This window comes from Bufo gargarizans, chromosome 2 (assembly GCF_014858855.1).
Source record: "Bufo gargarizans isolate SCDJY-AF-19 chromosome 2, ASM1485885v1, whole genome shotgun sequence".
Lineage (NCBI taxonomy): Eukaryota > Metazoa > Chordata > Amphibia > Anura > Bufonidae > Bufo > Bufo gargarizans.
The window spans coordinates 343,787,673-343,810,727 of record NC_058081.1 but is presented as its reverse complement, the minus strand read 5'-3'; the positions used below and the strand labels follow the sequence as shown (position 1 = coordinate 343,810,727).

Sequence of the window (23,055 nt, the reverse complement as noted above, 5' to 3'; positions counted from 1 at the left end):
TTTATGGAGCTGCCACATGACAGACAGCAGAGGAAGTATTCTGGCCTTGTATAAAGTGGCCATCATGCCAGTCCAAATGCTGTTGGTACTGAGCTGAAGTGGCTCATGACACAAGCAATCCAAAATGCAGAGGCGACTCATTTCTCCCTTCTGCTCCTGGCTGTTGTGTGCACCATCCCAAGAGGATCACCAAACAGGTCTCTTCTGGAGTGGTGCTATTTTACCAGCGAAACATGTCAGCTTCCAGTATATCACATCAGTGCTCGATCAAGGCTGTGATCAGAACCTTTTCTATTTTATCTAAAGTAGGCACACATTAAGGACTGGGAAACACTGCGCAGTGCACTTGAGTGAGGTGTAACATTGAAGCAGACGATGCCCACCCTTTCTGGTTCTGAGCTCAGGAAAAAAAAATGACCATTAGAGATTAGGCCTGTAGAGGAGAGAATTGCTGAAAATACATTATATTGGCGACACGTGGATCGGGAATTTTTTAATGACTCATTTACGCATCTGAATATAGGCACAGTTTAAAAGTCAGACTTACCACTAGCTCTTCAGCTGTGCAGCATTGTCTCATAGTGTGCTGCACAACATAAATCAGCTGGCAGAGATGGACACCATTGTCAAGATCATCCATAAATCGTTCCCCTCTAACTTCTACACCTGTAAAAACACCATCAGGTTGGATATATTACTAAGTGAAGGTTTTGTTAACATGTTGGTCTTCTAAAAATGTTTGCAAAGTTAAAGCCACAATCACTTCAAAGAGGTTTTCCAGGAATATGATACAGATAAGGTACTTTCACATCAGCGCTTTTCTTTCCCGGCATAGAGTTCTGTCACAGGGGCTCTATACCGGAAAAGAACTGATCAGTTTTATCCCCATGCATTCTGAATGGAGAGTAATCCATTCAGTTTGCATCAGGATGTCTTCAGTTCAGTCATTTTGACTGATCAGGCAAAAGAGAAAACCGTAGCATGCTGCGGTTTTATCTCCGGCGAAAAAAACTGAAGACTTTTCCCCATAGGAATGTATTAGTGCATGGCAAGACCTTTAAAAATGAGGAAAAAAATAAATACCGGATCCATTTTGCCTGATGACACTGGAAAAACGGATCCGGTATTGCAATGCATTTTTCTGACTGATCAGGCATTTTTCAGACTGATTAGGATCCTGATCAGTCAGAAAAAATGACATGCGTTTGCATACAGTTTGCCTGAACAGGCAGTCAGTTCAGGCAACGGAACTGCCTGCCGGAACCAAACAACGCAAGTGTGTAAGTACCCTAAGATTTTCTCAGGATAGGCCATCAATAGCAAATAAGTGGGGGTCTGATATCCCACATCTCCCACTGATCGGAAGTTACCTTGTAGTCAGCACCAGAGCTGTGTGCTTCCGGTGTCAACGCCACAAAGTAACAGCTGATCGGCTGGGGTGCCAGGGGTCAGACCTTTGCAGATTTAATATTGATGGCCTTTCCTCAGGATAAGCAAACAGTATCAAAATCCTACATTTACAGAGGATGTAACTTGAATACCATCTATTGCAGATTTGCCAGAGAATTTGCAGCAAAAACTGCATATTTTACTTCAGATTCTGTCCCAGATATAGTCGTTGTATATATGCCATGGATTTCAGCCTCTATATTGTAAAGAATGAAATCCATAGTGAAAATTCTCAACATCTCTTTCCACTGTAGTGTTAGTCCAACAATGCAGAGTGCCAATTGGGGATAAGAGGATGCTTGTTCTCCCGATACCTAGCACATACCATACACCATAAAACATGGCAGATAATAATATCCTCTTAAGTTTTATTGCGGCCCTTGAGAGTTGCCGATTATGACATTGTAGCCCCTCAGTGGAACATATACCAACTAATACTTACCTAACAAGCTACTTAACCATATGGCCAGGTCTTCCTGCATAGGTACCAGGGAGGCTTCATGGCGAACAGCCAACCACTGGTCATACTGAGAAACATCAGACAGACCCGGGCCATGTCTTGGCGTTAGAGGGCTTCTTGGACTTAATGGAAGATCGTCTCCAAACCAAACCTGGACAAGAAAAGAAATTAAAATTGTATGTGGTAACTATGTTTCAAGAGAAAGAACTGAAGATTACTGGGCATCACAGTATGTATAGAGTCCATTTACAATCTCCATGGCAGCTTAGACAACAACATACGAGGCAGAAATGAAAACCAGACCTGACACACCAGAGATAGTCTATGTGCTGAAAGTTATAGCTCTAGAGCAGCTGAAAAGCCACAGGTTGGAGACCACTATGATAAAGCATGAGTATAGGGTGGAAGACCGTTCCAAGACCTGATTTAGAAACCAGTGTTTACCATCTGTGCCTTATCCATACTGCGCCCACATAGCAAGTAAACCTATTGAATTGGACTGGAAAACCAGAAATAATCTGTGCTTTGCAGATGGAAATCAGAATCCTGCCTTATAAATACAAGTTTCTTTTAAAACAAGCTGTGTAAGGAGTAAAACCGCATCATTGTATGAACGCCTAGAGCTTTTACAGAAGTACTTACTTTATGTGTCTATTGTGGGAATGGGGAGATAATAGAAAGTAATATTTACCTGAACTGCGTGATTCATATTTCTCAGAAGATTATGTCTCGTTTCTAAAAACAGATAAAAACAAAGTATACAATATAATTGCCATCAAATCTAAATGAATTCAAGCTATCATATAGTATTCTGAGATTCTAGATTCCGAGTTACATTTAGAAGCATTAAAGGGTTTCTGTCAGAAGCATGCTTAGTAAACTGGATGACATTAGACATGCATCATGTCAGCTGAATGTAACAGTGTTAGGCCCCTTGCAGACGAGCGTGTCCGGATTAGGTGCGGATGCGTCCCAATGCATTGCGGCAAACCCACGCGAGTAGATAAGCAATTGCAGTCAGTTTTGACTGCGATTGCGTTCCCTTGTTTAGTTTTTATTGCGCGGGTGCAATGCGTTTTGCACGCGCATGATAAAAAAACTGAATGTGGTACCCAGAACCGAACTTCTTCACAGAAGTTCAGGTTTGGGTTCAAGGTTGTGTAGATTGTATTATTTTCTCTTATAACATGGTTATAAGGGAAAATAGCATTCTGAATACAGAATGCATAGTACAATAGGGCTGGAGGGATTAAAAAATAAATAAATTTAACTCACCTTAATCCACTTGTTCGCGAAGCCGGCATTTCTCTTCTGTCTTCTTTTGTGAAGAATAGGACCTTTGATGACGTCACTACGCTCATCACATGGTCCGTCACATGATCCATTACTATGGTGATGGATCATGTGACGGACCATGTGATGAGCATAGTGACGTCAAAGGTCCTATTCCTCACAAAAGAAGACAGAAGAGATGCCGGCTGCGCGAACAAGTGGATTAAGGTGAGTTAAATTATTTATTTTTTAATCCCTCCAGCCCTATTGTACTATGCATTCTGTATTCAGAATGCTATTATTTTCCCTTATAACCATGTTATAAGGGAAAATAATAATGATCGGGTCCCCATCCCGATAGTCACCTAGCAACCGTGCCTGAAGGAAGGGAAAGAGGAAAAAAAAATAAATAAATAAATAAATAAATAAATAAATCGCACCGCATCCGCACTTGCTTGCGATTTTCATGCAACCCCATTAATTTATATGAGGTCTGTGTTACATGAAAAAAACGCACAATGGAGCATGCTGCGATTTTCACACAACGCACAAGTGATGCGTGAAAAATCACTGCTCATGTGCACAGCCCCATAGAAATGAATGGGTCCGGATTCAGTGCGGGTGCAATGCATTCACCTCACACATTGCACCCGCGCGGAAATCTCACCTGTGTGAAAAGGGCCTTTAGCCTCTATTTCTAGGTGCCTCCATTTTACAGAAAATTCTACTTTTATTGTATGTAAATGAGCCTCTGGGAACAATGGGGGTGTTGCCCCTACTTCTAGAGGCTCCGTTCTTCTTCTTCCTTTGGCCGTTTCCTGCTCATCTTGATTTACATCCGGCTGGCAAGCCTCATTCCTTTACTACACCTGTGCCGCATAATGAATGTCACGGCGGAGGTGTGAGATTCAGGACCAGGCAGGATGTAAATCAAGATGAGGACACTGCCAAAGGAGGGAGAACGGTGCTCATTTGCATAAAATAGAAGTTAAAAGAAATTTGCCCAAACTGAGACACCCAGAAAATGTCAGCTGAATCCAATATCAGCTAGTTTACTAAGAATGTTTCTGATGACAGAAACCTTTTAAAAGGCATTGTCCAGGATTTTTATATTGATGGCCTATCCTCAGAATAGAAAATCAATATCTGATTTGACATCCTGTACCCCGCCGATCAGCTGTTTCCCAGTATCTTAGGCCCACACAGCTCTCTCCACTGTGTGGTGGACATAGCCAACGTTACTTAGGAAAAACGGATTGGGCTACTTTCACACTTGCGTTCGGGGCTCCGCTTGCGAGTTCCGTTTAAAGGCTCTCACAAGTGGCCCCGAACGGATCCGTCCAGCCCTAATGCATTCCGAGTGGATGCGGATCCGCTCAGAATGCATCAGTCTGGCACCGTTCGGGTGTCCGCCTGGCCGTGCGGAGGCAAACGGATACGTCCAGACTTACAATGGAAGTCAATGGGGACGGATCAGTTTGAATTTGACACTATATGGCTCAATTTTCAAACGGATCCGTTTGCATTACCATGAAAAAAAAATATATAAAAAAAAAAAAATTATATATATATATATATATATATATATATATATATATATATATATATATATATATAAAAATTTTATGTTCATGTTAATGCAAACGGATCCGTTCTGAACGGATCTAAGCGTTTGCATTATAGGTGCGGATCCGTCTGTGCAGATACCAGACGGATCCGCCCTGAACGCAAGTGTGAAAGTAGCCTTAGCAGGGTGCGGGGTGTCAGACCCCCACTGCTGATGGCCTATGATGAGGATAGGCAATGAATATAAAAATCCTAAATTTCCCGGGATAAGAGAAACTCCCAAATCAGACAGTATATTTAAAAGGGAACCTGTCATCAACTTTAATGCTGCCCATACTAACTGCAGCATAAAGTAGAGACAGGTAAGTTGATTTCAGTGGTCTGTCATTTTGAAAGTTAAAAGTAAGTGGTTGCCAAGAACCAACATCACAATTCGGGATGAGCAAATCAATTTCAGATGAAACATCCGAAGTCAATAAGCATTAAACTTCATTCTAATACTGTACGGAGCAGGTACCACTTGGAACCGAACCAGAGTTCGGGAAATTGCTTTTTACAGTACAAATTAATTTATGAAGTTATTGTGCAAAGTCTTGCGAGACTTTCCGAAGCAATAACTTCGGCTCATCGGAGCCAATACATTTTAATACTGTACGGAGCTCCTGCTCCATACAGTATTAGAACAAAGTTTTATGCGAATCGACTTTGGATGCTTCATACGAAGTCGATTAGCTCATCCCTAATCACAATCATTGCAGACTAGGCCTGGAAAAGATTCACGGCCACCTAAGAGTCACGGATTCCTGCTCTCCCCGTCCACCTGCTGATGACTGACAGTCTTCTACCTAGTTTTCTCCCTTTCTCTCTAGGAGAGAACTGCCAATCATCAGCAGATGGGTGAGAGTGCAGGAGATTAGGAATAACCATGACTCCTCTCAAGTAGATTTGACTCTTTGACTCAGTGAGGTCAGCGTAAAGTTGATGACAGGTTCCATTTAAACTAGAACTGTTTAAACGTAAAAGTGATGGGTTTTATAAAATCCGTTTTGCTTGCTTTTTCAAGCACTTTTTCCAGGGCATACATACAACATATACAGTATAACAGATCATTTTATCCCAGGAGGATTGAGTTGGCTGTAGAAGGTTTCCTAGAATTTCAAGAAACACTAACAGAGGCTTCCGAGACTAAATAGGTTATTCCCATCGTAAATAGCAATGGATTATGACTAGGATATTCACTCCCTTTATGATTAGTGGGGTCTGACATCTGGGTACTCTCACAAATTCCAAAAATGAAGGGCTGCAGCGGTGAGCAGTACCAGACACACTCAGATGTATAGTGCTTATCGGCAGGTTCCTGGGAGAGCGGATCTCCACGGATTAAACACCCAAGGACAGGTCGTCAGTGTTTAATCCTAGAAAACCCCAAAGAGATGTGAAGAAAATGGTCTTATGGACACAATCTAAACTTTTACCACCCATGGCCAATTTCATTTATCATCTTTGGTAATCAATACAATTATAGCTTTTAAGAAAATTTATAATACAAGAAATCTTAAACTACAGGAGTGTACGTTCAGAGACGGTAGACTTGCTGCAGAACATTCTGCAACTTTCCATACATATGAATTCAGTTTGCAAAAATCTCTGCACAATGCTGCAGATACTGGCCCATTCATGTTCATGGAACGTATACGAAGTAATCTCTGCAACAAGTCTCCCACGAGTGCACCTCAATACTACAAAACACCTTCTACCTATTGTATGTGATAAGTCCAGCACCAGGTGAGCAGAAACGCATCCAAACGCCTAGGATTATGCACTTTGAGGATTGCAGTTGACTTTATCAAGTTTCAATAACGGACTGACTTATCTGCAGACCTGGTGCTGGACTTACCTTCTACCTTTGGATTAGGCACAGGTAACCAACACTGTGTCAAGGCACAGGAGTGTGCGAGCTGGATCTACAAAAAAATAAAAATAAAAATGTTTTTAATTCTGCTTTATCCCAACAATACTTTCACAAACCCCAGATATATTACATGCATGTGTAAAACCTGGACCAAAAAGGCTACCTTCTTAGTACTCTATTTCTAACATGTAGAGCTTCTCATAAGTGACAGCCGAGAAGGTGTAGCTTTCAGAAGCTTGAATGTATGGGGGACGCACACTAAAAGCATGTGCTTCAGGATACAAGCCACATAGCACACTACTGCCCTGCATCCACAAGAGTTCAAGTACCTAGTACTTTTTAAAAGCTGAAACTATGAGAAAACCCACCTGTGGAACCTTCCAGCATGAGCTGTGTTACAAATGGTTTCTGGCCGCCATGACCTTCAGAAAAAGAAGAATATACAGATTAAGTACACAGACAATGCTTGAGGGGGTATTCCCATCTGAGATGTTTAGGGTATACTGACAGAAACAGGTCATTTATGGCATATTCTATGTCAAGGACAGGGCCCTGGCTGGCTAGGCCATATTTGAAAGTCTCATAGCAGTGAATGGAGAGGACGTGGTGCATGCGCAGTGTGTTCTCCGTGCACTTCAGGGCCAAGAGGTAAGACCTGCACCTACTGAACATTAATGGCCTATCCCAGTGTTCCTCAACTCCAGTGCTCAAGGCCCACCTACCGGTCAGGTTTTCAGGATTTCCTTAGTATTGAGCAGGTGATATAATTAGTGTCAGTACATCAGGACTTACCTCAGGCATTCATTCTGTGGGATATTCTCAAATTATGACCGGCTCTGAGGACAGGAGTTGGAGACCACTGGTCTATCCTATCAATCTATTCTATGCCATAAATGTTCCAGATGGGAATACCCCTCCTAACTATATATTCTGTAACCAAAAAGTATTAACCCTTTGTGCACTAGCTTGTCACTAAAATAGGAAATAGCTGTAAGGCCACTGATCTGTATTTTAATCACCTACCAGGCCTTTAAGTGTTGTAGTCAAGTTGGAGCTGCTTCCCCCCCCCCCCCCCCCCCTTTCGTTTTTTGTTAATGGCACCATTTTCAGATAAACTTTCAGAGGGAATAATGTGACAAAACAGCTGTTCAATAGGCTAGGTGGTAAATATGAAATCACTGAGGGTCTGACCAGAAGTGGAGCAGTAGTGCACATGTTGGTCCATCACTTCATTCACTGGGACTGATACATTTGGGGGGGGAAATATTTGAAGTCAGTTTTGCTTGAGTCTGCGTTGGAGTATTTTATGCCACATTTATTAAATGTCTTATGTTGCTTGATCATTTTTTTTCTTAACCTTAAACCTAACAGTTCTGTCTACAGAAGTTATTCCAGTTTTCCTACTCCACTGTCCTCCTGGAGCGAGATTGAGACTTTTAAAGAAAAAAAAAATTAATGTCTGGATGATAAATCTGGAGTGAACTAACATAGCTAACCACACCCACTTTACAAAACTGGAACGAGTGCTGCACATGTGCAAAAAAAAAGTCGCAGAGCCCTATTTTTGTGGCTTTTTGGACGCCAGAATTCTGGAGTGAAGGTATGATAAATCAGGTCTATTGTCTCCTAGAAACAAATGGCGCAGTGAACCAATATCTGCACTACAGCTCCTTTCAGAGAGGGGACTCTATTCTCAGAGGTTGAAGACCCAGCCATTCTAAAAATCAATCTGGAATCTGAGTAAGGCCTCATTCACATTTCCGTGTTCAGATCCAACAGACTGTTCCGGCACAGAGCCACCTGTTGGATCCTCTACTTCACCCCCCAATCCCCATTGACTGCAATGGGGTCCAATGGTGACCTGGACGATTTCCAGCATAAATGCCCTCTTTCGGCCAGACAAACCATGCAACAGTTCTCTTCCGGCTGAAACCCTGCATTTATCATCTGGATCACCACCGGGCCCATTACAGTCAAAATGGATCCGGTAGGCTGCTCTGTGCCAGAACAGCCTGTTGGATCTAAAAACGGAGATGTGAATGAGGCCCAATTGCTGATCCTGGCCGTCAGTTATAGCTAGGCACTCCTGGGTCTGTGTATTCACACCGATGTATGTGAATCTGCAGCAAGTACACCCTGCAGATGATGTTCCTGCACGTCATTTCACATTAAGAAATTAAAAGGCAAAACCAGGAGTGCAAGCTAAACCAGATGATGTATAATGGGAAAGTGCACTTCTCTTATTTGATGCACTTCTGGTTTTAGCTTTGAACATATGGATGCAGACCACATATGCCCTCTGAGGCAGTCACTGTCCTAAGGTCATTCTCACCTTACACAAGGGAGAAATCTGAGAGGAAATCAGCAACCACACAGTAGCATCCAGCTCCATTATACGCCATTAGTGTAAGTGGAGGGAAAACCTGACAACAGTAAAAGCTCCACATCCATCTCTTGAAGAACTCAGTTTTAGTTTTCATGTATTACTAACTCACCACCAGTCTTCTAGCAGTGTCATGTGTTACACCCTAGCTCAGCTGTATCCATATATTTTGAACCTTTTCATTATTCAGAATTTGGTTCAAGCCTGACCAGCAGTCCTACAATGTAATGGCTCCTGACAGGTTTATGTCACATGAGGTCATGAGAGTATGAGATGGGGTGAAAAGTAGCATTTCGGTAAGTATTGTTTTTTTGGGGGCTGCAAAACTTTCTAAATGTTGTGGGTGGTCTCGTGTGTGTTAGCATTAGGAATACATTTAGAGTAAGGGTAGTTTTGGTTGAGAACATTAGTTCTTACAACAATTTGGGGGCGTGGCTACATTCTCCTAGAATCCCATACATTCTAGGTGCAAGCGGCAGTCCAGAGCTGGCACTAATGTGTAAACAGGAACTCTGTCTCTCCAGTTTGGCTGACTTCCTGTGAACTACAGGATGACATCACCATTCAAATCCCTCCTGGCAGTTATCAGGCCACACCCACTCTCCATGTTCCTCTGTTGAATTCTGTTGAAGATATTAGGTCTCCTATAAGTAAAGGGCCAGGAGTGCAGATACAAATGTGGACAAAATTGTATGTACCCTGCCGTTAAAGAAATAAAAACCCATAATGGTCACTGAAACAACTTGAAACTGACAAACCAGAATTAGACTTACCGGTAATTCAGTTTCCATGAAATCACCATGACGGCCACAAGGAGATTGACCCATGACCTCTGTGGGGGCAGGAAACAGAAGAGGTTAAATTGCCCCCCTCCCACCACCACACCTCAGTGTTCCAAAGATATCAAGTGCAAGAAATGTATTATTTCCCAGTATTACTTCATACCAGGAGAAATAAAAGGTGAAACTTCATAAAAAAGGGGAGGGAATATACGGTCATGGTGATTTCATGGAAACTGAATTACCGGTAAATCTAATTCCGGTTTTCCCATATCATCACCATGACGGCCACAAGGAGAGTTATAAAATTACTTCTTATGGGGGGGGGGGGGCAACCGCCTGAAGAACCTTCCGACCAAAGGAGAGGCCAGAGGTTCCGGATAAATCCAAGCGGTAATGTCTCACAAAATGTGTGAATGCTAGACCAGGAGACAGCCCTGCATATATCGTCCAGGGAAGCCCCTGCTCTTTCAGCAAAAGTAGTGGATACAGCTCTGGTAGAATGTGCCCGAATATTGGATGGAGGATCCAGATTTTGATTCCTATAGCATAGGGTAATGGTGTCTTTTATCCATCTTGCAATGGAGGATTTTGAGACCTTGGATCCCTTATTTTTCCCAGCAAACTGGACAAGCAGGCTGTCAGACTTCCTGAAATCTTTAGTGGCATCTAAATATTTAAAGGACTGTACATCTAACATCAAGGGAATGAAATTTATTTTCCCTCCTGATCCTTAGGATTGTTGAAGAAAGATCTCTTGGCCTCTGTTGCGGTCTGAGGCTACCTTTGGCAGGAAACCTGGGTCTAATTTTAGCACACTCTCTCCCAATCTTTTAGCAGAGGTAATTGCTATAAGGAAAGTGGTCTTAAATGAAAGTAACTTAATTGAACAGTTCTCTAACAGCTCAAATGGGGAACACATAAGGTTATTGAGTACTAGATTTAAGTCCCAGGTCGGGGTGCGAGATCTCAAGGTGGGTTTAAGTCTACGGGCAGCTCTTATAAACCGTTTAATCCATCTATGGTCTGCCAGGTTGGTATCAAAGAAGTCGCTTAATGCGGAAATCTGAACCTTTAATAAAGGTAGATGGAGAGAGACCTAGTTCAAGCCCATTTTGTAGAAAATCCAGAATCTTTTGAATGTTAGGTCCTTCAAGGTTTGGATTCTTTTCACCTGACCATTAGCAGAACCTTTTCCAGATCTTCAAATATATCACAGATGTCACCTTTTTCCTGGAGCATCTCAAGGTGGCTATGACTTTGTCCGACAGGCCCTGTGACTTTAAGATGGAGACCTCAGGATCCAGGCAGTGAGTTTCAGGAATTCCAGATGAGGATGTAGTAAAGAGCCCTGGTATAGGATGTCCCCTCTGAGTGGGAGTCTCACCGGGTCATCTATTGCCAGTCTCAGGAGCGGAGCAAACCAACTACTCTTGGGCCAGAACGGGGTAATCAATATCACTGTGGTTCTCCCTTCCAGAATCTTCTGAATGACCCTCGGGATGAGAGGCATTGGAGGGAATGCGTACACTAGATCCCAATACCATCTCAGACAGAAGGCATATATTCTCCAAGGGAGCAGAATGTTTGTAATTTTGTTTCCTTTTTTTGTTGCAAATAGGTCTATTGGAGGAAGTCCCCAATTCTGGGTTAGCATGTTGAAGACCTCTTGATTCAGAGGCTATTCTGTGTGATCTATCTTTTGCCTGCTTAAAAAGTCTGCTTCTAGATTTTGGGACCCCTTCAGGTGCATTGCTGATATGGTTCTTAGTTCTTTTTCTGCAAAGGAGAAAATTTCCTCTGTGATATTCTGGAGTCTCCTTGATAGAGTACCTCCTTGGTGTTTCAGGTAGGAGTCCGATAGGACCCTCGCATGCTGCCTTCTTATCAGCTGCCTGGCTGAAAGTAGAGCTTCCCTTACCGCATACAATTCCCTGAAATTTGATATGTGATGCTGCCAAGTTCCCTGGAAGTAAGCTTTGTCAACTTTCGCTCACCATCCAGATTTGCTGAGAGAGAGAGAGAGAGAGAGAGAGAGAGAGAGAGAGAGAGAGAGAGAGAGAGAGAGAGAGAGAGAGAGAGAGAGAGAGAGAGAGAGAGAGAGAGAGAGAGAGAGAGAGAGAGAGAGAGAGAGAGAGAGAGAGAGAGAGAGAGAGAGAGAGAGAGAGAGAGAGAGAGACCCTGGAAACCACTGGGACAATAGCCAATTCTGTATCACACGACAGTGAGCCCGCGCCCACTCGACTGAAGGCATACAGGAGGTTAGAAGACCGAGAAGGCTCATTGCTTCCCTCACTGACCATTTTTTCCGGTGTTGAAAGTGCCTCACCTTGCTTACCAGAGACTGGATCTTGTTCTGTGGCAGGAAAGTAGACTGTGTTAGGGAGTCTAGTGTAACCCCTAGGAATTTCACCCTCGTGGATGGTACTAACAGACTTGGGTTTGTTCACAATCCATCCTAGCTGTGACAGACGGGATAAAAATATTTCCAAGTCTGACAGTAGGAGCTCCCTTGAGTCTGCTATAATTAAGAAATCGTCCAGGTACGGCACTATATTTAACCCCTCTTGTCTGAGTGGAGCTATCATTTCTATCACCAGTTTGGTGAACAGCCTTGGTGCAGCTGAAATCCCGAAGGGTAGTGCTATGAATTGAAAATGGAGGATGTGATTGAAAGGGTCTGGGATCGCAAACCTTAGGCATCTCTGGTGATCTGGGTGAATGGGAACATGCAAGTAAGCGTCTTTCAGGTCGACCGAGCACATGAATGCTCCTAGCTTTAATCAGAGGTACTATTGATTTCAGAGACTCAAAGGAAGGAGATTTTGAACTTCCTGTAAAGAATAAAACTTGTTCAGTTGTTTCAGGTTTATAATAGTTTGAAAGTCTCTTTTTTTTTTTTTTTTTTTTACTAAAAATAGGGTTGAATAGTACCCCTGACCTCTTTGAGACACGGGAACTGGGATTACTGCTCCCTTTCTTACCAGGTCCTGGACTCTTAAGGAAACCTCTTCCTTTACCCCCTTGGGATAAGCCCAACGACCTGACTTGCCTTTCCCCCTAGCAGCCTTATTTTGTCCAACGTATGACCGAAAGGGCTGGTTCCTTCTATAAAATCTTTCTTCGGGGAATCCTTTTTTCCTATCAGCCGCTTTCTCTAGCATCTTTTCTAGAACAGGCCCGAATACATATTCTCCTGAAAAGGGAATAGATACTAACTTCTGTTTGGATATCCTATCACCCGACCAGGACTTCATCCATAAAGCCCGGCGAGCCGCATTGGAAAGTCCAGCCTCTTTAGCACAGAATCTGATAGATTCAGCCGCGGCGTCCTCAAGGAATCCTGTAGCTGACTTAAGTAAAGAGATAGACTGCAGGATTTCTTCCCTAGGAGTCTTGTTACTCAGGTGATTTTCTAGCTCTCCTAGCCATAAATACATAGACCTAGCTACTGATGTTGCTGCAATGTTGGTCTTAACATTATACATCAAGGCCTCCCAAGACTTTCTCAAAAGGGCATCTGCCTTGCTTTCCATAGCATCCCTTAATTGAGCAGCATCCTGAAACGGCAGGGCAGTCTTTTTATTTACTTTCGCCACCTGCACGTCGATCTTAGGGGTCTCATCGAATAGTTTGGATTGAGAAGGGTCAAACCATAACAGATTCTTAAATTCCAAGTCTTTTCTCTGGTTTTGAGATATAGATATAGATATCATCTTCCCATTGCATGGAAGTGCAAGCCTTATCATCCGCGTCATCAGATCCAGGAGGAAATTATCTTAGAACGTGAACGTTTGTGAGAGGGCTGGCCCTGGGAATCAGATGGAGCGGCTTTAGCAACCCTAAGTTCTTCCTGAACCACGGATCTAATACTATCCATAAGGGAGGGTTGCTCCTGCTGGATCACATCGGAAATACACTCTTTGCATAGCTTCTTTCCATATTCATCAGGCAATCTTAGCGCAAGAAATGCAGCGAGGAGGTTTTTTTTAACCTTTTTCTGAGCCTCTTCAGCAGGAGGCAGAGAGGAAGCATCAAGCTCCATGGAAGTTTGCAGATCGGGACCTGACATTCTAGTAGTAGGGACAGTATACGGTACGGTACCGGTACTTACAGACCTCAGATCAGCGTTCCGTAGCCGTCCCGCCTTTTATTCAAACAGCTCTGCCTTCTGCTTCTGGGTTGCGTCACGTGACCGAACCCGGAAGTGACGTCTCGACGTCGGCGTGCGCACACGCCAGCCGCTGCACAGCCCATGGTGGAGGTGGAGGAGGAGGAAGTTGCGGCCCGGGAGCAGGCTCCAAACCAGCCAGAGCGAGCCCTCCCGATACCCCTCAGTCCAGCGTAAGCACACGGCCGCCGGCGGACTGAGGGAGCTCCGATTGAGCTTCAGGTAAACCAGGAGACCGTCCTCAGACCCTCCTGGAGAAGAATAAAAATAAAGTTGTGTAGGAAACAATTTCCCATCTTCATCTCCCTGCCAGCCCGCAGGGAGACTTTTCTCTAACCCTGGCCACAGTGGGGACAGGAACACTGAGGTGTGGTGGTGGGAGGGGGCAATTTAACCTATTCTCTGTTTCCTGCCCCCACAGAGGTCATGGGACAATCTCCTTGTGGCCGTCATGGTGATGATATGGGAAAATAATAATGTACTGAAAATCCTGACATTGCTTTGGAATTGTGGTTCAACAGAATGATTTATAAATCAAACAAATGAAACTGGCCTGGACAAAAACGATGGTACCCTCAACTTAATATTTTGAGGCAATCACTGCAACCAAATGATTTCTGTAACCTGAGCTGTCTCAAGGGTTGAAGGGTGCCTTGTCCAGACTGCATTTATCAGCTTCTTTCCAGGGATAAGCAATAAGATTTCGATCAGGGCTCATATAAGGACACTTCAGAGTAGTCCAATGCTTTGCTCTTAGCCATTCTTGGACGTTTTTAGCTGCGTGTTTTGGGTCATTATCCTGCTGGAGGACCTATGACCTGCAACCCAGACCAAGATTTTGCTCCAGAATGCATTAATAGTCTTGAGATTTAACTTTACCCTGCACAGATTTAAGACATCCTGCGCCAGATGCAGCAAAGCAGCCCCAAAAACATAACCAATACTCTATGTTCACAGACACAAAAATGAAGCATACAAGGAAAAGGATTATATGTACTGTGAAACATGGAGTTGATGTGACTTGCTAAAAAGCTCAGATTTTGTCTCAACTGTCCAAAGGACATTGACCCAGAAGTTGTGGCTTGTCAATATTCATTTTGGCAAATTCCTCCTCGGTCGTCTTCCATTAGTCAACTTTGGCTAAAGGTGGATTTAGATGAGCAAATAATCGCTTAAGCGATCACAGGCACCAGCAACTAAACAACCAAACATTGTGGCAGACAACTAGCATTTAAATGAAACGATCATTGTGCATGTCATTAACGACAACCGATGATTCTACTTGTTCACACTAATGATTTCACGGATGTTGAGCGAGCGTTTCTGGTCATTAGACAGATTTTACATGAAACAATCGTTCATTTACCATCGCTAGCGTCAAAATCGTAACAATTATCTGCTCATCTAAATCCACCTAAAGACAGCACTGGTTGATGTGATCTGACACTGATCTACCTTGGCGTTCACCTTTAATCTCTTTGGAAGGTGTTCTGGGCTCCTTGGTTAACATTCGTATTAGGGCGCATGTACACAGCCGTAAGCGTTTTGCAGTCCACAAATTGAGGATCCGCAAAACATAGATACCAACCAAGTGCTTGCCACCATATTTTTTTTTTACTCCTGTGGAAATCTATCCTTGTAAGCAAAACGGCAGGAATAGGACACTTTTCTGCAGAACCACAAAATGGACTTATGGATGTGGACTGGACATCTTTTGCGGCCCTATAGAGATGAATGGGTTTGCAAACAGCAGCTCAGATGCAGACCAAAATGATGGCCGTGTGCATAAGCTCTTATCCTCGTTTCTCTGAAATTTTTCAGCAATTTTCCTCTTGCAGCCACATCCAGGGAGGTTGGCTACAGTCCTGTAGTCCTTAAACATCAGCATGATATGTACAACTGTAGTAATAGGAACATCAAGCTGGAGATGGTCTTCGAGCCTTTAACATGTTTGTCTATAATTTTCTTTCTAATCTCCTGAAACAACTCTCTCCTTAGCTTTCTTTGGTCCATGTTCAGAGTAACTGATTTTACCTCACTAAGGAATACCTTTCGCTGATATAGTTAGATATGGCGACAAAACAAAAGACCTGTTTACAACATACCAAGGTGCAGGTGCAAGATGGCAACTTCCCCTCAACGCACGTTCAGCGGTATTGCTTCTTCAGGAATTTGGTTCAGAGGAGGCACTTAATGGCCCGATAAATATATAAACGTATATTGTATACAAGGATATCATCCTTTGTATATGAAATAGATGTGGATTATCTATATTTTTTTTTGGTACCTTTTTTATTATAGAGCTGTAAATGGTGATTGCAATATGGCACTATTGAGTAGATTCCCTACTGTTGGGGCTCATTCACACGGCCGTTGCCCCTCCGTTGCCACATTGCGATCTGCATACAGCGGTTCCGCAATACACGGAGCACCGGCTGTGTGCATTCCCCATCAAGGATGCGGACCCATTCACTTGAAAGGGAACGCAAATCCGGAGATGCGTTGTGGAATGAAAGCACTGAACGGAATCCCACCGAAGTACTACGGAGTGCTTCCATTCCATGCCTCCACACCGCAAAAAGATAGAACTTGCTCTATCTTTTTGCGGAACGGACAGATCGCAGACCCCATTCAAGTGACTGGGTCAGCGATCCGCATGTGCTGGCCCACGGTCTGTGCCCGTGCATTGTGGACTGCAATTTGCAGACCTCAGCACGGGCACGGCGGGTTAGCGGCCGTGTGAATGAGCCCTTAGTATTATTAAGTAATCAGTATTTTAATAATGTTCAATAAAATATTAATTATTTTAAAAGGAATTTAGTATTACTCATTGTCTTATTGACTAGTATTCCTGTTAGGTATAGGTGTAATTACCTGAGGATCAATTGTAGTGATAATCATAGTTCTATGACTTGTAGCTTCACACTAATCTACCTGCCTTCTGCATGTAAGAGCTGACAGGGCAGAGAGGCTCAACCTGTATCACATAGGAGAACATGGAGATCCTACAGTGTGAGGGGATAGAAACTGTCACTGATCTGTCATGGCTGCCATTACACAGAGCAGTGCAGTGTGGTGAGACTCTGACCTTTATCTCTGCATAGCCAGGCATGATGGGAAATGTAGTATTCATTATGAAAACAATATCTGAAGGGAAGAAGAACTCAAGATATCTGACAACCCACAAAATACGCAGGTGTACATAACATACACATAGCATACACAAGAGACTGTTTTATATAGGCAAAGACAAAAATCCTGGAGTGCTTCTTTAACATCAGACTGGTTGTGCACAATTGTTTTAAGATACAGTATAAAATACAAGGTGCATTGATGTTTTAAAATGGTTTTATGATTGAAAAAAATAAATAAGCAAATTATGGCCTATGGCATATTGTAGTTATCATTAGTTGGGCTTAGCAGAAGGAAGCCCCACAGAGCCATGCTGCATACCTGTGCACTTGGCAGCTGAAGACATCTGTGTTGGTCTCATGTTCATATGTGCTCCCATTGCAGAGAAAAATGATGTTTTAAAAGATGCAAATGAGCCTCTAGGAGCCACAGGGGCGTTAGCGTTACACCAAGAGGTTCTGGTTTTTCTGCAACTGACAAACCCTCTCCACTATCATTGACAGGGCCAGACAGTGAAAGTCATTATACCTGGCTCTCTAAATCAAAGTAGGGAGGATGCAGCAGTTGCAAAGAGCTGAGCCTCTAGGAGTAACGGCAATGCTCCCAGTGGCTCATTTGCATACAATACAATTTTCTCAGTAATGTGGACACATTTGAAGATGGGACCAACACAGATACCTTCAGCTGCCAGGTGCACATGTAACAGGACAAACAGTGTCATAGGTACAGATCTGCTGACAGATGCCCTTTAAACAAGTAAGGCTACTTTCACATTAGCGTTCGGGGCTCCGCTTGCGAGTTCCGTTTGAAGGCTCTCACATGCGGCCCCGAGCGCATCCGTCCAGCCCTAATGCATTCTGAGTAGATGCGGATCCGCTCAGAATGCATCAGTCTGGCGGCGTTTGGCCTCCGCTCCGCTCAGCAGGCGGGCACCCGAACGCTGCTTGCAGCGTTCGGGTGTCCGCCTGGCCGTGTGGAGGCAAACGGATCCGTCCAGACTTACAATGCAAGTCAATGGGGACGGATCCGTTTGAATTTGACACAATATGGCTCAATTTTCAAACGGATCCGTCCCCCATTGACTTTCAATGTAAAGTCTGGACGGATCCGTCTGCAGCTACTTTCACACTTAGAATTTTTTCTACAATATAATGCAGACGGATCCGTTCTGAACGGATCCCATCGTCTGCATTATATGAGCGGATCCGTCTGGGCAGACCCCAGACGGATCCGCTCTGAACGCAAGTGTGAAAGTAGCCTAAAGGATGTAAATTGTAGTCCAAAGCTACACTAGCAAGAAGCTGGCATAGATTGGATTCTCTGGCACAGGGACAGAACATACCCCTACGCTGCGGAAATGCTGCAGATTTTCTCTGGGGAATTCATTCATTACAATGCAAAGAATGATATCAGTAACTACATCCGCACCAAAATCTGCATATAACAAGGATTTAGTTACGGATTGTCAGATCCCTTCCACAGCATAATTTTTACACTGTGTGTACCTAGCCATATAGTGCATAGACCCTAAAGACACAGACCATCCGGATCATTATAACAAAGGGGATAAGGAGCTCCTCAGCGTGTCCCTCTCTAATAACCGATGCACTTTCCCCAGTCTACACTGCTTGTATTCAGTTCAACATCTACGTTCGATTTAGGACTTTTTAACTTCTTTTTTAATTTTATTTTTTAAAGGCTTTTCTTGCCTTTTTAACCAAACCCACCATTCATGCATCTGGTAGCAAACACTGGAAATCCTTGTGCTAAACATTAGAGGGTTCAGCTGAACTGGAAACATGCATGTCACTACACCCACACAAGCGAGCCGAGCATATGATATCAGGGAAACACAGGGTGAGATCTTCAGGAATGGAGCACAGAAGATAATACCACATCTGTTCTAGTAGCACAATTTCCATGCTTCATCATTTCACCACAGAAGAATGCCCGGCTGAGAACATGGTGTGTGAGCTCACACAGGCTGCTTGTTCACTACTAGTTCAAGAGGCTGGGACAGAAGCCAGCAGCTGCAGTCAAAGGCTTTAGGCTGGATTTCTGCAACCAATGAGCACACACATTTGTAAGGTAATACCTCAACTAATACTGCCAATGTGTGTGGCCGTTGGCTACCATAGGTATGCACAGTTGTGACACTCCATGCAAAGCAAGCCTAAGGGTCCATTCACACGTCCGTTGTTTCTTTCCTGATCTGTTCGGCTTTTTGCGGAACAGATCTGGACCAGCTCTGTACCCATTCGAAACAACGGACGCGTGAATGGACCCAAAGGAGACCTGTCAGGAGATTCTTGCTGCCTGAAATTACAAACCGGTATTTTTTATTACATGACCCATATACAGTTGCAAGAAAAAGTATGTGAACCCTTTGGAATGATATGGATTTCTGCACAAATTGGTCATAAAATGTGATCTGATCTTCATCTAAGTCACAACAATAGACAATCACAGTCTGCTTAAACTAATAACACACAAAGAATAAATGTTACCATGTTTTTATCTAACACACCATGTAAACATTCACAGTGCAGGTGGAAAAAGTATGTGAACCCTTGGATTTAATAACTGGTTGAACCTCCTTTGGCAGCAATAACTTCAACTAAACGTTTCCTGTAGTTGCAGATCAGACGTAATCAGGAGTCAGGAGTAATTTTTGACCATTCCTCTTTACAGAACTGTTTCAGTTCAGCAATATTCTTGGGATGTCCGGTGTGAATCGCTTTCTTGAGGTCATGCCCCAGCATCTCAATCAGGTTGAGGTCAGGACTCTGACTGGGCCACTCCAGAAGGCGTATTTTCTTCTGTTTAAGCCATTCTGTTGTTGATTTACTTCTATGCTTTGGGTCATTGTCCTGTTGCAACACCCATCTTCTTTGGAGCTTCAGCTGCTGGACAGATGGCCTTAAGTTCTCCTGCAAAATGTCTTGATAAACTTGGGAATTCATTTTTCCTTAGATGATAGTAGGGCTGCACGATAAATCGAAAAAATAATCGAATCGCGATAATCGCCAAATGCGATATGGCGATTTGGCCGACCCGAAAATGCCGCAAAAATAAATATATATAATAGGGCCGGCGCGTAACTGACGTCACTTAGTAACGCTCCTCCCACTTCAGGAAGCAGGAGCGTTACTAAGTGACGTTAGTCACGCGCCGGCCGGCCACCTCGCTGCAGTGCATTGCATTCATAGTGAGTACAGAGGCCGGACCTGTTAGAAGAGAGATTGTTTCACCCACACACACACACACACTAGTAAAACACTTTACACGCAAAAGGCAGTTATGTGCGCAGTTTAGGACACATGAGGAGGACCAGCATAAGATGCTATCTGTCTTAAGCTGGCCCCCCACATAACAGCGCCCCCCCTAACTTTACCCCTGAGGAAGCCGGATTGCTCCGGCGACACGTGTTGGGCGCTTGTTATGTTTCCAGGTCCACTGCACCAGCTGGCTATGTAGGTTTGGCTCTTGATATTGGACCCTATGTTGGTCTGTCTGCATTTTCAATTCTAGTGGTCTTACCTTACCTTACATTTGCTACATGTGATTTATTGTATTGTTCTATATGCTGGTTGATTACACATACATTCAGATGTGATAAACTCAGTGGACCTGTATGTGTCGGTTACATATATTTTATTGCATACCGCACTTTGTTCCCTATTGTATACAATTTTTTAATGCGTGTGTGTTGTTGTGTCTAAATAAACTTTATATATATTTTTGTATCCCTTTATGGTTGGATGTGCATTTATGGGGTGGCTCTTTTTGACTCTCTCTTGGGTCAGATAATTTGTCATATAACAGCGCCCCCCACAGGTCCCCCATATAACAGCACCCCCCCACAGGTCCCCCATATAACAGCGCCCCCCCACAGGTCCCCCATATAACAGCGCCCCCCACAGGTCCCCCATATAACAGCGCCCCCCCACAGGTCCCCCATATAACAGCGCCCCCCCACAGGTCCCCCATATAACAGCGCCCCCCACAGGTCCCCCATATAACAGCGCCCCCCACATAACAGCGCCCCCCACAGGTCCCCCATATAACAGCGCCCCCCACATAACAGCGCCCCCCCACAGGTCCCCCATATAACAGCGCCCCCCCACAGGTCCCCCATATAACAGCGCCCCCCCACAGGTCCCCCATATAACAGCGCCCCCCACAGGTCCCCCATATAACAGCGCCCACCACATAACAGCGCCCCCCATATAACAGCGCCCCCCACAGGTCCCCCATATAACAGCGCCCCCCCACAGGTCCCCCATATAACAGCGCCCCCCACAGGTCCCCCATATAACAGCGCCCTCCACAGATCCCCCATATAACAGCGCCCTCCACAGATCCCCCATATAACAGCGCCCTCCACAGATCCCCCATATAACAGCGCCCTCCACAGATCCCCCATATAACAGCGCCCTCCACAGATCCCCCATATAACAGCGCCCTCCACAGATCCCCCATATAACAGCGCCCTCCACAGATCCCCCATATAACAGCGCCCTCCACAGATCCCCCCATATAACAGCACCCTCCACAGATCCCCCACAACTCAGCGTCATCCACAGATCCCCATAACTGTCATACCCAGCCGCGTCAGCGGCTTATATGGGAAAATCCAAGCAAATTGACCTCTAGCACAATTCCTTTAAAATATCGCATCGCATATCGTTATCGCAATTTTTAGGGCCCTAATCGCAATCGCACAAAATTCCCATATCGTGCAGCCCTAGATGATAGCAATCCATCCAGGCCCTGACGCAGCAAAGCAGCCCCAAATCATGATGCCCCCACCACCATACTTCACAGTCGGGATGAGGTATTGATGTTAGTGTGCTGTGCCTCTTTCGCCACACATAGTGTTGTGTGTTTCTTCCAAACAACTCAACTTTGCTTTCATCTGTCCACAGAATATTTTGCAAGTACTGCTGTGGGACATCCAGGTGCTATTGTGCAGCAGTGTTTATTTTGGACAGCAGTGGCTTCCTCTGTGGTATCCTCCCATCAAATCCTTTCTTGTTTAGTGTTTTACGTATCGTAGATTCACTAACAATGATGTAAGCATATGCCAGAGACTTTTGTAAGTCTTTAGCTGACACTCTAGGATTCTTCTTCACCTCATTGAGCAGTCTGCGCTGTGCTCTTGCAGTCATCCTTACAGGACCGCCACTCCTAGGGAGAGTAGCAGCAGTGCTGAACCATTTTATAGACAATTTGTCTTACCGTGGACTGATGAACAGCAAGGCTTTTGGAGATACTTTTATAACCCTTTCCAGCTTTATGCAAGTCAACAATTCTTAATCGTAGGTCTTCTGAGAGCTCTTTTGTGCAAGGCATCATTCACATCAGGCAATGCTTCTTGTGAAAAGCAAACCCAGAACTGGTGTGTGTTTTATAGGGCAGGGCAGCTGTAACCAACACCTCCAATCTCATCTCATTGATTGGACTCCAGTTGGCTGACACCTCACTCCAATTAGCTCTTGGAGAAGTCATTAGTCTAGGGGTTCACATACTTTTTCCACCTGCACTGTGAATTTTTACATGGTGTGTTCAATAAAAACATGTTATTTTTTGTGTGTTATTATTTTAAGCAGACTGTGTTACTCTGTCAAAGCAGTTTCGAGAAGGACCAGTACCAGAGATTTGTACTGGACTTAGTGTAAAATATTGAGAACTCTTGTGGTTGTGCTTTTTCCTTCCTGGTTTCTGACAAGTCCATCTGGATCGGGGTGTATGAAACAGGGAAGGAGAGTGTATCAGGTAGGAAAGTTACTGGCCAGTACTGGACTCCAAAAGGCCACCACCTACACAAAGACGTATGTTCTTACAGTGTTCTTTCCTCCCCCAAGTCTGGGATGTTAAACTGTGGCCCTCCAGCTGTTGTAAAACTACAACTTCCATCTATCAGGGCAT

The 23,055-nt window shown here is 44.1% G+C and overlaps 1 protein-coding gene across 3 annotated transcripts in view; it reads right to left on the bottom strand.

Annotated features, from left to right (window-relative positions):
- Positions 1-23,055, bottom strand: part of GAS2L3 (growth arrest specific 2 like 3) — a 53,661-nt gene that overhangs the window by 17,819 nt on the left and 12,787 nt on the right. For 2 of the 3 annotated variants that reach the window (XM_044277385.1, XM_044277386.1), the window contains exons 2-5: positions 7,028-7,081; positions 2,601-2,644; positions 1,892-2,060; positions 548-666 (exon numbers count right to left, since the gene is read on the bottom strand). In XM_044277385.1, the coding sequence (XP_044133320.1) occupies positions 548-666; positions 1,892-2,060; positions 2,601-2,644; positions 7,028-7,081 (386 nt within the window). Of the gene's footprint in view, positions 1-547; positions 667-1,891; positions 2,061-2,600; positions 2,645-7,027; positions 7,082-9,815; positions 9,875-23,055 lie in introns of all 3 variants that reach the window. The other variant, XM_044277387.1, reaches the window with a different exon arrangement.